This window comes from Astyanax mexicanus, chromosome 15 (genome assembly GCF_023375975.1).
Source record: "Astyanax mexicanus isolate ESR-SI-001 chromosome 15, AstMex3_surface, whole genome shotgun sequence".
Classification (NCBI taxonomy): Eukaryota; Metazoa; Chordata; class Actinopteri; order Characiformes; family Acestrorhamphidae; genus Astyanax; species Astyanax mexicanus.
Window position 1 is genome coordinate 12,214,423 of NC_064422.1, and position 14,924 is coordinate 12,229,346.

The 14,924-nt window shown below is 35.7% G+C and overlaps 1 protein-coding gene across 1 annotated transcript in view; it reads left to right on the forward strand.

Moving 5' to 3' along the window:
- tcerg1l (transcription elongation regulator 1 like) overlaps positions 1 to 14,924 on the forward strand; it is a 170,009-nt gene that overhangs the window by 48,172 nt on the left and 106,913 nt on the right. Inside the window, exon 5 of the mRNA XM_022669105.2 lies at positions 1,978 to 2,154. Coding sequence (XP_022524826.2) covers positions 1,978 to 2,154 — 177 coding nt within the window. The remainder of the gene's footprint in view (positions 1 to 1,977; positions 2,155 to 14,924) is intronic.

The window sequence follows — 14,924 nt, forward strand, 5'->3', positions numbered from 1 at the left end:
GGATACCATGCTGAAATGTGTGTGTGTGGGTGTGTATGTGTGTGTGCGTGTGTGTGTGTGTGTGTGGGGGTATATAGGTTGCTAAACATTTGTAGTGCAGTATAGTGCAGTGTTAGCTTCTCACAGAGTCTTACATCAGTCTAATTGTGTGTGTGTGTGTAGTGTGTGTGTGTGTGCGTGTGTGTGTGTGTGTGTAGTGTGTGTGTGTGTGTGTGTGTGTGTGTGTGTGTGTGTGTGTGTTTGTGTGTAGTGTGTGTGTGTGTGTGTGTGTGTGTGTGTGTGTGTGTGTGTGTGTGTGTTTAGGTCTGATTAGGTCTCCCCAGGCTGCCGGTTGTGTTCTGGCTCCAGATTGACTGGGCTCTGATAGAACTGCTCCATCACTGGATCTCCCAGATGAAAGAAGCTGCAAAACCCCATGAAAGCGTGTTTGGCAGCGAGCGAGAGTCGAGAACAAAGACAGGCCTACACACATCATCCAGGACTGAGCTGGAATAAAATAAATTACTCACAGCTATCTGCTGATGTGAGGGAGATAGTTTCATAACAGCTAGCTGACTCTATAGGCATCCTGTTCATTATTATCTGCCCTTGTTTCTGCTGCCGCTGCAAAAAAAACAGGACGTTTTTATCGTGTGTTTAGGAGCGTAACACATCATACTGCCTTGTAAACCTTTGGATTGACACTTTAAAGTACGTAGTTATCAGTGTTCCATTGATGCATTTATGTAATATAATTTAAATTACATTATGTAGATCTAAAGGTTCATATGTGACATAGGTGACTCTTACAACAGTATTTATTGGTGCTGTACTAATAGACATTATTTACTGATAGTTTATTTGACAATTCTGAGTAATACTGACATGTGTAGCATCATATATACATTGTATAGGCTACAGTAAATTCAATCTTTTTTTTTTTTTTGCATTTGTAGATTAATACTCAATAATGAAGTAATAATAAAAGCAAATAATAAAGTGTTTAAAAAACAGAATATGATATGTCATATTTTTGATTCTTCAAAGTGTCACCTCTTGCTTAGATGAAATGTAAGTATTGGTATTAGGTGTCTACCAGGAATTGGCATTAATTGGCATTAATTACTATATACAGCTCTGGAAAAAAATAAATAAATGAAAGAGCTCTTCAGTTTTTAAATCAGTTTCTCTAATTTTGCTATTTATAGGTTTATGTTTGAGTAAAATGAAGATTGCTGTATTATTCTATAAACTACAGACAACTTTTCTCCCAAATTCCAAATAAAAATATTGTCATGTAGAGTAATTATTTACAGAAAATGAGAAATGGCTGAAAAAAAAAATGCGTGAAGTGAAAGAAAAACAAAGTTCTTATTTATAAAGTTTTAAGAGTTCAGAAATCAATATTTGGTGAAATAATCCTGTTTTTTATTCACAGTTTTTTTTTTTATGCATCTTGGCATCATGATCTCCTCCACCAGTCTTACACACTGCTTTTGGATAACTTTATGCTGCTTTACTCCTGGTGCAAAAATTCAAGCGCGTGATCATCCATCTTCCTCTTGATTATATTCCAGAGGTTTTTAATTTGATAAAATCAAAGAAACTCATTATTTTTAAGTGCTCCCTCATTTTTTTTTCAAGAGGTGTATTTACTTATTATTTGCTAAAGACTCAAAAATAAAGGGTCTAAAAAATACTACAGTAAACTTAAATTTCTTTTCTGCCCAAAAACTTTCATATATTAGATTACAGCAGGTTTTAAAAAAGAATTTTAAGATTCATACTGCTAAATCTGAATCCCAGAGTTCCGGTTCTTTCCTCGTACTGTTATTAAAGGTCCTGCTGGCTGTTTCTGATCGATGCTGAGCTCAGGTGTTGAGGAGCAGGTGATGGAGAGGAGCTCCTGTGGGATCAGTGATGAGTTTGAGATGTTAAAACTGGAATAAGATGCAGGACGTAGCTGTTCTGTTAAAATCCTCCGCTCTGTTCCTTCAGGTTGTCCCGTGGCTATAAAACGAGTGCGGAGCAACAAGCGCATGGCCTTGGCTGCAGCAGCTCTCATGGCCATGGAGTCGGACGTGACGCAAGGACCCTCAGCATCTTCAGCTCATCCTCTTCACCTACTGTCTCTCTCACCCATCAAAATCCCCATCCTCACGCCCCGCAACCGAGGTAAGAGCGAATTTACCTCACTAATTAAAGTGTTTTAAAGTTTTGATCATGCGGCTCATGGAAAATTTGATTTAAACATTGATTTATAATTACATCCCTTTATTGATCCCTTTCCCTAATTAACCAGACAAAGTAAAAATGACTTTCGTCTAGATATCTAAGGTAGATATTGCTTCTTTTTTTCACAGAGATTTAGATTTTAGTCTCAAGCACAGGTCAAAATTGGCACTTTAATTTACGTAGCGCAGGTTAAAATTTCTTTTATTCACCTAGATCAGGGTAAAAGTTACTTTTAGTCACTTACACCAGGTTAAAATTACTTCTATTCACTTAGACCAGATGTAAAATTACTTTTATTCACCTAGACCAGGTTAAAATGGACACTTTCATTTGCTCAGCCCAAGAAAGAATAATGCTATTTACCTAGCCCATGTAAAATAGTCTTTTTTATTCTCCAATACCAAATAAAATAGTTAATATTTAATTCACCTAGTCAAGGTAAAAATGACCTTTCTTTACCTAGCCCAGAAAAAAAATACTACTTTTATTCATTTAGACCAAGTTAAAATTACGTTTATTCACTTAGACCAGGCTACAGTTTCTTTGATTCGCCCAGACCAGCTTAAGAATTACTTTTATTCACTTAGACCAGGTTAAAAAATACTTTTATTCACTTACACCAGGTTAAATTAACATTTTTATTTATTTTATAAATTTTATAAAATTGTTTTTTTAATTCACTTAGCCCAGGTAAGAATACTGTTATTTAACCAGCACAGGCAAAATTAGTTCTTTATTCTCCAATAACAGAATAAAATAGTCTATTTAATTCACATAGTCAAGGCTAAAATTACCTGTATTTACCTAGCCCAGAAAGTGTCTACTTCCATTCACTTAGTTCAGGTAAAAAGATCCTCATAATGCAGGTAAACTTGCTCCACATACCCACATACTGCACCATTAATCACCTGGCCAGGTACAGTCACAGTCTCTGGGTACTTCCTGTAGACCTGAAGTTCTGTCTCAGTCTACCTGTCCTTGTGTTCTGGACCAGGATCAAATCCACACAGCTTTTTCTGCTCTGACCCACTTCATGACGTTCTTGGCTCATTATTTGGGGACTGGGGTTTTTGCTCAGAGTCTGTGGAGTCATAACTGAGTAGAGGAAGTGTGACATGAAACAGATACAGGTAGTTTTCAGGTTGAGAACTCTCTAAAGTAAGATGTGCTTTAAGCTTTTATCCTTTTATGTAAAATTTAAATGCAATCCTGGAAAAAGAGAAGCTTGCAAAAACTTGTAATTCATAATCTATTTATTATAGTAACAATATGCAGAGTTATTCAGTTCCTATTTTTATATGCACCTATGATACAAAAACAATTTGCACAGTAGTATGTATCATTGACCAGTTAAAATGTTCATGGAGATTTCTACTCAGTGACAAATCTCCTGCATCTGGACTGCAGTTGAAAAAAACAGGAGGACCAGTGAGTTTTTAAGCTTTAGTTTTTCTCGGTCACATGACATTGCGGCGTTCAGTAGCTCCTCCATTTCCACTCGCTGTTGTGTTTACAGTACGTGGATTTCTGTGGAAACCGTGGCACGCCCAAAGTGTTTAAGTGTAATTGCGGTGTGCAGCAGTGGACAAATATCTATTTTTTTAAAGGCGAAGAGACGAAACTCAGAGATGTGCGTCCGGACGGGACTAAAATTACCGGAGGAGCACGAAAAAGAGTTCAGAGAAAAACAGTAGATGATTCAGCCGGTAGTTTTCAATTCTCAAAGGACGTCTGAGAAAAACACGTAAATGATCGTTCTGGATGGAAATAAAATCACAGAGGATTAAAAAAAAACATAAAAGAGAAAATTATGGGGTATATTATGTATATTATATTATGATGTTGTTATTACATCATTAAATATGGCATTAATGAAGCCCAATTGGATCAAACATTCTCTCTTAGAGTTCTTTGCTGGGCAGATTCATAAGAAATGGCACATTAAACATAGTAGATGCTATATTTTATTCCATAGCATTTTTGTTTTTTAATAGTTGTTGAAATAGCATTACAGTTTCAGTGCAGCCAATGGCCATCCAGCAAAACTAGGCTGTATTTTGTTGTTCAGACCTTTTTTGTTGGTGCATTATATTGGTGCACATACATACACTAGTTTATCATTTCCTCTTGTAATATGTGTGTTATTAATACTCTATTCCTTTATCTGTGGTCAGCTTTCTGCCCACTACCCAAACAATATATTAGTTCATTTTTATCAAGATTGTTAAAGCGCTTATATAAAATAAACCCTTCACATTTAATATAACGCCTAATATAATTACAGAAAATGAGATTAGATACAGGAGCTTATCTCAGGTCAGTGTTTTTGCTCTGAGATGTCTGAGATGCTTAATGAAGCATATTCTCTAGTTAGTGGTGGCCCTGTAATAGTCGCTGTCTGCTGATAAATGGGGTAGATGATGGCTGATGACCCATGTAGTGATAGATGGCGTGCTGTTAGGAATTTAACAACTTTAACAAATTACACTAATACGCTAAGCATGCTGATGAAATGAGGAGGATTTAGATGTAATACAATATAAGTTGAGGAAATATATGTTATGTACATTATTCAAAATAGCTACTAAAATTATAGGTTATAGATTCTTTGTTATATACCATTTATCAATAGAAAACAAGCTCATCAGCTGTCTTGTGAGATGCTCCTCACTGCTGGAACTCATTTACTGTGATGAGTTTAGCATCAGTGATGCTTAGCATCAGATTTAATAGCATATTACACACACACACACACACACACCATTAACTGGAAACCATATACTTTGGAAAACACTTTACAGCTGTATTATAAGTTCCTGAGTGTGGTAAAGAGGATATTGTGTATTGTTGAATTTATGGAGCAGACATCTGTATTTCTCAGGGAATTATGGACAAAATAAGAAAGAAAAGCCGGCATTTAAATACATAATACATATTATAAATACATTGCCAATCAATACTGCTAAGTCAAATAAATACAATGCATTTTATTGAGCATGAATGCTTAACACAATCTAAATTTACTGTATGAGTTATATATACAGTATTTATATGTTATGCCTGTTTTGAGGTCTTGTTATTTTGATGTAATAGTCTGTTATTCTGTCTGGATTCTTCTCTTGTATTTTTTTTAATTTTTTTTTTTTATGTTTATTTGTTCGCTCACTCGGTCAATCAATGTCTTTTGGTCTTTTTGCCCAAATCTCAATATATATCTATAAAGTACTGGGAAAAAGTACTTTCCCCCTACAGGTTTTTTTTTTTTTTTTATCTGTTTTGGCTTTTGTATCATAGATTAACCTCTTAAGCTCCAAGCCTATTTTTACTAATTTCCGCCTGAAATTACATACTCACATTTGAAGGCTTTTCACTCTAATATTAAACAATTGAAAGGCAATTTCATGAATTAATATTACTTGGAAGCCTTTACAAAATTTATTTAAGACACTTTAATTATTTAATTGAACATGTAATGGCCAGAATATGATAAAAACCAGGAACGTTTTTAGGCGCTTTTCAGATTTTCAATTTTTATTTTTTATTTTCAGACATATACAATTAACTATTTATATGGATAAATTGTTTTTGCAGCTTTATATTTTGCTATAAAGTGTTTACATTCATCATATAAAATTATAAATTGCTCCCTTTTACTGATTAGATATTATTGTGATCTGAACCTGTAATAGTCTTTTCTTTCTCCAAAGGACTGGAAACTTTATAAGAATAAATACTACAAATGTTATACTTTATTTTGCAGTAAAGAAGGTGTTTTTGTATGTTCTACTCCTGATAGAAAGAGAATTGTGCGGTGTTTCTTTAAAAGTGCTTCCCTGCCCTCAGGAAAATCTCTTGCTCTCTCTGAGTCTTCGGGTAAATCAGACAAATGTAACCTGAGTAAATAAAAAAAGTGGATTTTAAATTAGGATTTTATTTAATAACAGAAACAATCTATCTAAACCATCATGGCCCTGTCTGATTTCACCAAATTGAAAACCTCTGGAATATAATTAAGAGGAAGATGGATGCTTGAATTTTTTGCACCAGGAGTAAAGCAGCATAAAGTTATCCAAAAGCAGTGTGTAAGACTGGTGGAGGATAACATGATGCCAAGATGCATGAAAAAAGCTGTGATTAAAAAACAGGGATATTCCACCAAATAGTTTATGATTTCTGAACTTTGAAACTTTATGATTATGAACTTTTTTCTTTGCATTGTTTGAGGTCTGAAAGTTCTGCATTTTCTTTTTTGTTATTTTAGCCATTTCTCATTTTCTGCCAATAAAATAAATAAATGCTCTAAAAGACAATATTTTTATTTGTAATTTGGGAGAAATGTTGTCTGTAGTTTATAGAATAAAACAACAATGTTCATTTAACTCAAACATAAACCTATAAATAGCAAAATCAGAGAAACTGATTCAGAAACTGAAGTCACTGAAACAGGCTCAGAGAGTGAATAGCAGCTCCATCTGCAACATACAATTGCAACAAGAAGCAGAGAGTAACAGAAATGGAAGGAATGCCGCTCTGAAACCGTATACTTTATTTCTCTCGTTTCACCTACACCACGATTTTATCCTGGTCCAATTTTATCTGGAAAGAGTCGCTACAGATTGAGGTTTTCATTCTGAAGGCTGAATTATAGAGTCAATGGTTTTGTGAGTGTCTGCATAGCTCGGCAATCACAGCAGCATAAAGCAGCGAGGCGGGGATATAATGCTCAGCCGACCAATCACAGCGGCTGTGGTCCGCACTGCTGAGAAACACAGTTATATTTCTGGATATGATTGAATGAATTAAGTTACTCTTATACAGGGCCTTTCAAGAGCTTTAAGGGGGGTGCTGTACAATCAACACTCTCTACATGCAATCCTCCTTACTCAACACTCAACCAGCACACACACACACACACACTTACACACACTTACACACACACACTTACACACACACACACACACACCAGCTACCAGCATCATGAATAATTCTTTAAAGGTGTCATTCCATCGGTTTTTCATTAATTTTATATTGATGTCTAGTTGTGTCTCTTGAATGAATGAATGGCATGTGAGCTTTGTGGTTTTTGTGAAAAAAATAAATAAATAAAAATAAAAATGCTCCGGTGATCCAGTATAACGCTGCTTTAGTCTGGTGGAGGAGTAGGCGTGGGAAGAAACGATAGGATTTCGACTCTTGCTCATCTTGCTCATGTATGAATATTCATACATGCAAACATATCACCTCTGATTGGCTGACAGCGCTGCAACACCTGGAGGCAGTGAGACGGACAACAGTTAGAAACAAAAAAAAAAAGACATTTTTACACTAATTTGTTACTTTACAACATGTAAACATGTGTAATAATGCCCTGCTAAGTGCAGTTCAGCCACTGACCTAGTCTTAGACTCTCAATAAAACACAAAATCCACCGGAGATCCTATCTAAACCTATAATTACATACAGTAGGTACTGTAATTCTGTTAGCTGATGTATCAGAACTGAGTCGCTGCGCTTTCCCCCGAGTGTTATCGCTGTGATGCTACTCAGCAATGCTACATCACATTTTGGGTTGTCTAGATCACAACACTATTTTTTTTTTATTTTACTCTACAAGGGCCTGGAGTCCTCTTATGAGGACATTATACTGTCACCTGGTGGTGGCAGAAGAGTTTAACATGTTACAGTTTCAAGAGTAGATACAATAAATATATATATATATATATATATATATATATATATATATATATATATATATATATATATATATATATATATATATATATATATATTTTTTTTTTTTTTTTACTTTGTTTTTTGTCTTTGTGTTGAAGCCGCGCTTCAAATTCAATATTCTATGTTGCTCATATGTTTCTACTTTTTTGTTTTGCTGCTGTGTTCAGGCGCAAAATAAATGTCTCACACATCATTACACTAATCGTGACTTTTGTATAGAACATTGTGTTCTATCAAAATATAAAACTAAAGACCTCAAATGTGGACTTTTTTTTTTTTCAGAAACTGCATGATGTAAAAAGATAATTCTTTGTTTTTTTACACTAATCAGGGGCTAATTAGCCCAAATAGCAGAGAGAAATAAATAAACAAAATGCATGCCATATATGCATGAGTTTGTGTTTTAAGTTCGGGAAGGTAAAACACAGAATAGCACTTTTTTTTCAACTCTTGCTTTTTTTATTTTGTATTTTGTGTTTTTTTTTCCATTTTGTCAAAATTGCATGTTGCATGCTGAGCAGTCGTGAACTCTCTGAGCTGTTTCTGTGATCTTCTGTGGTTCAGGTGTCTAGGTTCTTGTTCTTGTTCTTGTTCTTCTTCTTCTTCTTCTTCTTCTTCTTCTTCTTCTTCTTCTTCTTCTTCTTCTTCTTTCTCTTCCTCTGTGAGTGATAGATGAGGGTGTTTCACTTTACTGAAGCAGACGGCTTTAAATCAAGGGTCAGAGTATAATGATTGAATTGAAAACGGATAGAGAGAGGAGGTTGATTTGGGGGAATAGACAGAGCGTATCTTTTTCTACTCTCTCTCTCTCTCTCTCTCTCTTTTTCTCACATTCACACACTTCCCTCTTGCATATTGATTGGCTGATCTTTCTGCTCGTCTCCTCGGCGGTGGAGAAATGCTTTCGATTCTGTCGGCAGGTGGATAGCCCGAGGTGAGGAATGGAGGGAGGGAGGTGTGAGAGAGTGGAGCGTCCCTCTCAAAAGAAGTGGAAAAAAGGGCTTTTGAAGAGTTTCACATGGCCGTCCGAGTGTGTGTGGGTATGGGTGTCTTTCTTTCTGAGCAGAGGTGAGGACTTTGATGAGTATTCGCCCACCTGCGAGTGTGTGTGTGTGTGTGTGTGTGTGTTTGTGTGTGTGTGTTTGCGATAGTATCATCACTGCTGTCTGTGTGGCTCCACAGGGACGTATCTGGTGTCAGTCAGTGAGATGTTGAGGCTTTTTTCTCAGCTCAAGATGCTTCTGACAACTTGTAAAATCTGGCTTAGAAAGAAAGGTAGAAGAAAGACTTGCAAAAACATAAGAGAGCATTTAAAAACGATGAGTTTCTTTGATTTTACCAGATTAAAAACCTCTGGAATATAATCAAGAGGAAGATGGATGATCACAAGCCATCAAACCACCAAACTGAACTGCTTGAATTTTTGCACCAGGAGTAAAGCAGCATAAAGTTATCCAAAAGCAGTGTGTAAGACTGGTGGAGGAGAACATGATGCCAAGATGCATGAAAAAAACTGTGATTAAAAACCAGAACCAGGGTTATTCCACCAAATATTGCTTTTTTAACTCTTAAAAGTGTATTAATAAGAACTTTTTTTTGCATTATTTGAGATCTGAAAGCTCTGCATTTTGTTTTTATTTCAGCCATTTCTCATTTTCTTTTTTATATCTGTTATACCCCTCCACCTAATAATTGGGACAACTCTTCAAAGTTTTGATATTTGCCAATTTGCCAAATAACATTGCTTCATTACTGGGCTACTAGAAATTGTAACTTTTAAGGGTTTATCGTATGTCTTTGTGTAATCGTAATGCACAGAAAAGAAGACTCTAATATTTTACTATGCTGAATCTATACAGCAAATAAATCCAGTTTTTTTTTTTTTTTTTTACATTTCCATTGTACTGGAAGCCCGTGTGTAATATTTTTATTGTATTTCCTACTGACATTTTTACAAACAGCAAAAAAAACAGAAAAAAAAAAATATATATATATATATATTTTTTTTTTTTTTTTCTGTTTTTTTTTTTTTTTTTCCAGTTGCTAACATCGTCCGCTACAAGAGAGAAACAGCAGAGCACAGCCCACCCAAGCTTATGTTCTACAATCTGGTGTACCATAATAGAAATATACAGAACACACTTACAGTACATGAAGACTAATGAAGCCTTATAAACACCATATGATATCATTAACAAACATTTTTTTCCTTCTTAATTGTCTTCGTGTAATCGTAATGCACAGAAAAGAAGACTCTAATATTTTACTATGCTGAATCTATATAGCAAATAAATCCAGTTTGTTTGTTTTTTTTGTAAAAAAAACAAAACAATTTTTACTGTATTTCCTACTGACATTTTTACAAACAGCAAAAACACATGATTAAAAAGTGTTCTAAATCACATTAAATAAGTAAACTTTAGCTTTTACTACTTTACCTCAATGGCTCTAGTAGTACTACTACTGTTTTGTACTACCAGTGTTTTTGCAGTGGGCGGGGCCAAGCTACTGTTTTATGGGTTTATAAACTCATTTATATTTATTGGCTGGTTCATGATCTACCACAGCTTTCCAATAGTGTTCTGTGCAAAAAATAAATAAATAAATAAGATTAAGAAATTACATGACGTCCATTGTAGTGTATGCAGGGTCTGAAAGGGTTAATAAAAAATATATATCAATTTACAGTGATTATTGTGCTTCAAATTTAGTATTTTCGTTTTCCGACCCTCTCAGACAATCACTATTTACACTACAGTCAGTGATTGTAAAACATTACCCAAGTTCTCTGCTTTCTTTCTCCCTTCCAGGCCAATTTATTCCCCTTAAATATATAATTATCACGCCGACCCGCTACAATAAAAGTCCTGATGCAGAGGAAACTCTGGGCGACTCCCTCTGAAGCTGTTTGCACAAAGCATAGCTAATGAGTGAGCTGTGATTCTTCTGGTTAGACGGCATCAGTTTGAAACTAACTACACCTAGCGTGCATCATCTGTTAGCATCCCGTGATGCTAATAGGCCAATTCTCTCTGTAATTAAACACGCCAGGGCCGCGTTCGAGAACAGATAGACTCTGGGCTCCTGTAAACATGCCAATTGTGTAAATGGATTAGGACACCCGCTCAGACTGCTAGCGCTTATTTATTTATTTATTTATTTATTTATTTATTTATTTTCAGTTGCTAACATCGTCCTCTACAAGAGAGAAACAGCAGAGCACAGCCCACCCAAGCTTATGTTCTACAATCTGGTGTGCCATAATAGAAATATACAGGACACACTTACAGTAGAACATGAAGACTAATGAAGCCTTATAAACACCATATGATACCATTAACAAACATTTTGCACAAGTTCCTTCTTAATTTTCTTCTTCTAAAGTCTCTACTAAGTCTTTAATGAACACTAGATAGTTTTAAACTCTACTTTATACTATACTAAAACAGTTTGCATCACAAAAAGTCTGTAAATTGTGCCTTTTTTTAAGAATTATTTCTAATTTTCTTTCAATTTTCTCCCCAATTTAGCTGGTACTCAGCTGTATATCCCCCTATCTATCACTAGTCATGCCCCCCAACACCAGGAGGGTTAAGAAGACTAGCACACACCTCCTCCGACACATGTGAAGTCAGACTCCGCCTCTTTTCGAACCTTTTTGCCGAGTAGCATCACAGCGCTAACACTCAGAGAAAAGTGCAGCGACTCGGTTCTGATGCACAAGCTCACAGATGCAGCTCACCTTGTGCTGATCCACATCACCCTAGGAGTGATGAGGGGAAAGAAAGAGCGCCATCTACTGTACTGTACCCACCCAGAGAGAGCAAGGACAGTTAAGGGATGGAATTCTAGTTCCTGTCCGATTATATTTAGCATGTCTGCTAATATGTGTGTTGAAAAAGGGTGTGCCAAACTTTTTTCGCCATGTTTAGGAGCTTTAACAAGTTGAAAAGACTTAACCGAGTGTCACTTTGAGAACCCTGTGACAGCTGAAGGACTGTGATTGCTGGTATTATAAAGGAGCTTATCTCAGAACACAGAAACTCATAAATCTTACTTAATCCGTTTAAGCTCACATCAGTTCAGGTCTGCCTAAGTTGGTGAATTTAATCTTTCTTGAACACCTACAGTGTTCATTTGACCTATCAGCGCCCTTAGACCCGCTCACTATTAATCACTGGGTTCCCCAGACAGTTCCTTTCTTATGCCAGTGTTAAATAAAAGTGGCACATTCTACTTATTATAAGTTTTACTCATAATTAAACAATTATTAAAAGTGCTTTTAATGATGGTTAGCGGATGATTGAATGATTGTACACTCATTAAAAAAATACTCATTTTTAAACAAGGTTTTTTAAGGGTTCTTGGCATAAATTAATGGCTGTAATAAGATCAAATCAGATCAAATTTATTTATATGTGTCATAACTGGGCAGAACTCATGCAGATACATGCAGATGTAAATTAAAATATACTTTATCAGATAAATTATCAGACAAATGAGTAGTCTGATAGTAGAATGAGCAAGGTCAACAAGCTGAACTGCTTGAATTTTTGCACCAGGAGTAAAGCAGCATAAAGTTATCCAAAAGCAGTGTGTAAGACTGTAAAACAGGGAACGAGGGGGCAGAGTTACAAATGAACACAGGTGAAAACACTTAAGGTGAAGACCTGGGAGGAATACAGAGCACCAGGTACAGAAGAAGGGTAAATAAATACCCTATAAAAACAGAAGGGCAGTAAGTCACCTGAATATTGATTTCACCTGTTGCACTCACTATATATACTCCCTCACTTCCTTCCTTTCTTCCTTCGTTCCCTGAGTATTGATGGTTTATCCTCCTACAATCTCTTTATCCCTGCCTGTTTTAACCCTCTCATTTTTTTTTTGTATTTACCAACCCTGAAATTTATGTTTACCCAGTTGTCCCCATTAAATTTGGAAAATACACTAAATACGAAATAAACAAAATTATATTAGATGCTTATTTAAAGGTGTTAAACATTGAATGGGTCAAATTGACCCCAAAAAGATAATATGAGGGCTAGTAAGTGTCTGACTGCTCTGAGAACTGCAGCTCTGTAGAATACAGTATCACAGACCTGTCACTAAAACTCCAATCCTGTTTCTGCCATTTCCCAGGTTAATCCAGGCTCCGCCTCCTTATCACATCCGTCACCTGTGTTTGCTTATCTGTTCAGAGTGTTTATATTGCAGATAGGTTCGGCTGGACAGGCAGCTCTTCTGGCCCTGGAGACCAAATCCTGCATGGAGCTAAAACTGCGTTTCCATTTAAAATGACCTTCTGTTTTAATAATATAATGATAATAAAACACTGTACAATAATCTGGTTTTCTATTATTTTGTTCAGATATACAAAGTGTCTTAGGGACCAGTTTTACACTCAGTTCAATGTTCATCTTACATCCCACCAAGAGTTTATTATCGTTTAAATAGCAACAGAGCTAGCTAATATACAGCTCTTTAAAAAAACAAGACACTTAAAAAGGCTGAGTTTCTTTGATTTTATCAAATCAAAAACCTCTGGAATATAATCAAGAGGAAGATGGATGATCACAAACCATCAAACCACCAAACTGAACTGCTTGATTTTTTGCACCAGGAGTAAAGCAGCATAAAGTTATCCAAAAGCAGTGTGTAAGACTGGTGGAGGAGAACATGATGTCAAGAAAAAAAAATTAAAAACTAGGGTTATTCCACCAAAAACTTTATAGATATGAACTTGTTTTATCTTTACATTATTTTATGTCTGAAAGCAGCTCTGCGTCTTTTTTTCAATAGCTTAAAAATTTTCTCAATAAAAAAAAAATGTTCATTGCTATCTTACTTACTCTGCAGTAAATTATCAATAGGTGCGTCCCAAGCACAGGGTTAATGATATGATGCAGTCTAGAGCATGAAAAATACAAATTCCTTCAAGGCTTTTTTTCGGGGGGAAACATTGCTTTTATACATTTGAATAACTTTCTATAACAATCCCCTCAAAAGTTATTAGCCCTAAGCCTATATATGCAGGAATGTACAGAAACTTATATTAGCAAATGAAATGATGCAAAGCTGAGCAGATAAAAAGTGAAATATAGATATAGGTTCATGCAAATATTTAAATAAATTAAATGTAATGCAAGCAATACTTTTTTTATGTTTTATACTGTCACAACTTGTAAATTTATATTATGAATATTAAATATAAATGAACCCACATGCATCCAGTCTCAGCAAAATCCCCCCCCCCCCCCCCCCTCATTACAGGACCGCACAGGGTTAGGTGAGCTCAGTGTGAATGCAGGATTACGGCAGCAGGTCTTTTTGATGTTCTGCGTCGGAATTGAGAATTTCAGAATAACCGTATCTTTATTTGAATGTTTTTAATATCTGAGTCTGTTTCAAGTGCCTCTACTATAGGAAAGGAGCTAATCGTGCTTTTGTACTTCCTGTATTATCTCCCTTCAAAAGCTCTTTAAAGTCTTAGTCATGGAATAATCTGGATGTCCTTGAGATATGCTGACTGTCAGTGTGTGTAGCGCCGGTTTGGTTATTGAGAGTTTTACAGAATTCTGCGAATCAAAAATTGATTTTTTAGCACTGTGTTATTTTTGATATCGACAACTGTAGCAAGCCTGTAGTTTGATGTAAGTTTGATGGGTCTCCTGCAGGGCTTTGAGTCCAGATTCATGCAGAGAATAATCCGGCTCTGCTGATGTATGAGCGTGTTTGTGTGTTTTGTAGATGTTCAGATGGTTTACCAAACACTGACAGATATATTCTGTTGAAATATGTACAGTAAAATCCCACAAGAGCAGCTTCCTGCAGTTTATTTCCCTTTGGAGAATCAGTGCAGTGCTTGATGATGAAGAACAGTAGGGGTATAGCAGTGTGTGTGTGTATATAGTGTATAGTGTGTGTGTTTGTGTGTGTGTGGGTGTACCAATGCAAATATGGAAAAGTACATATGT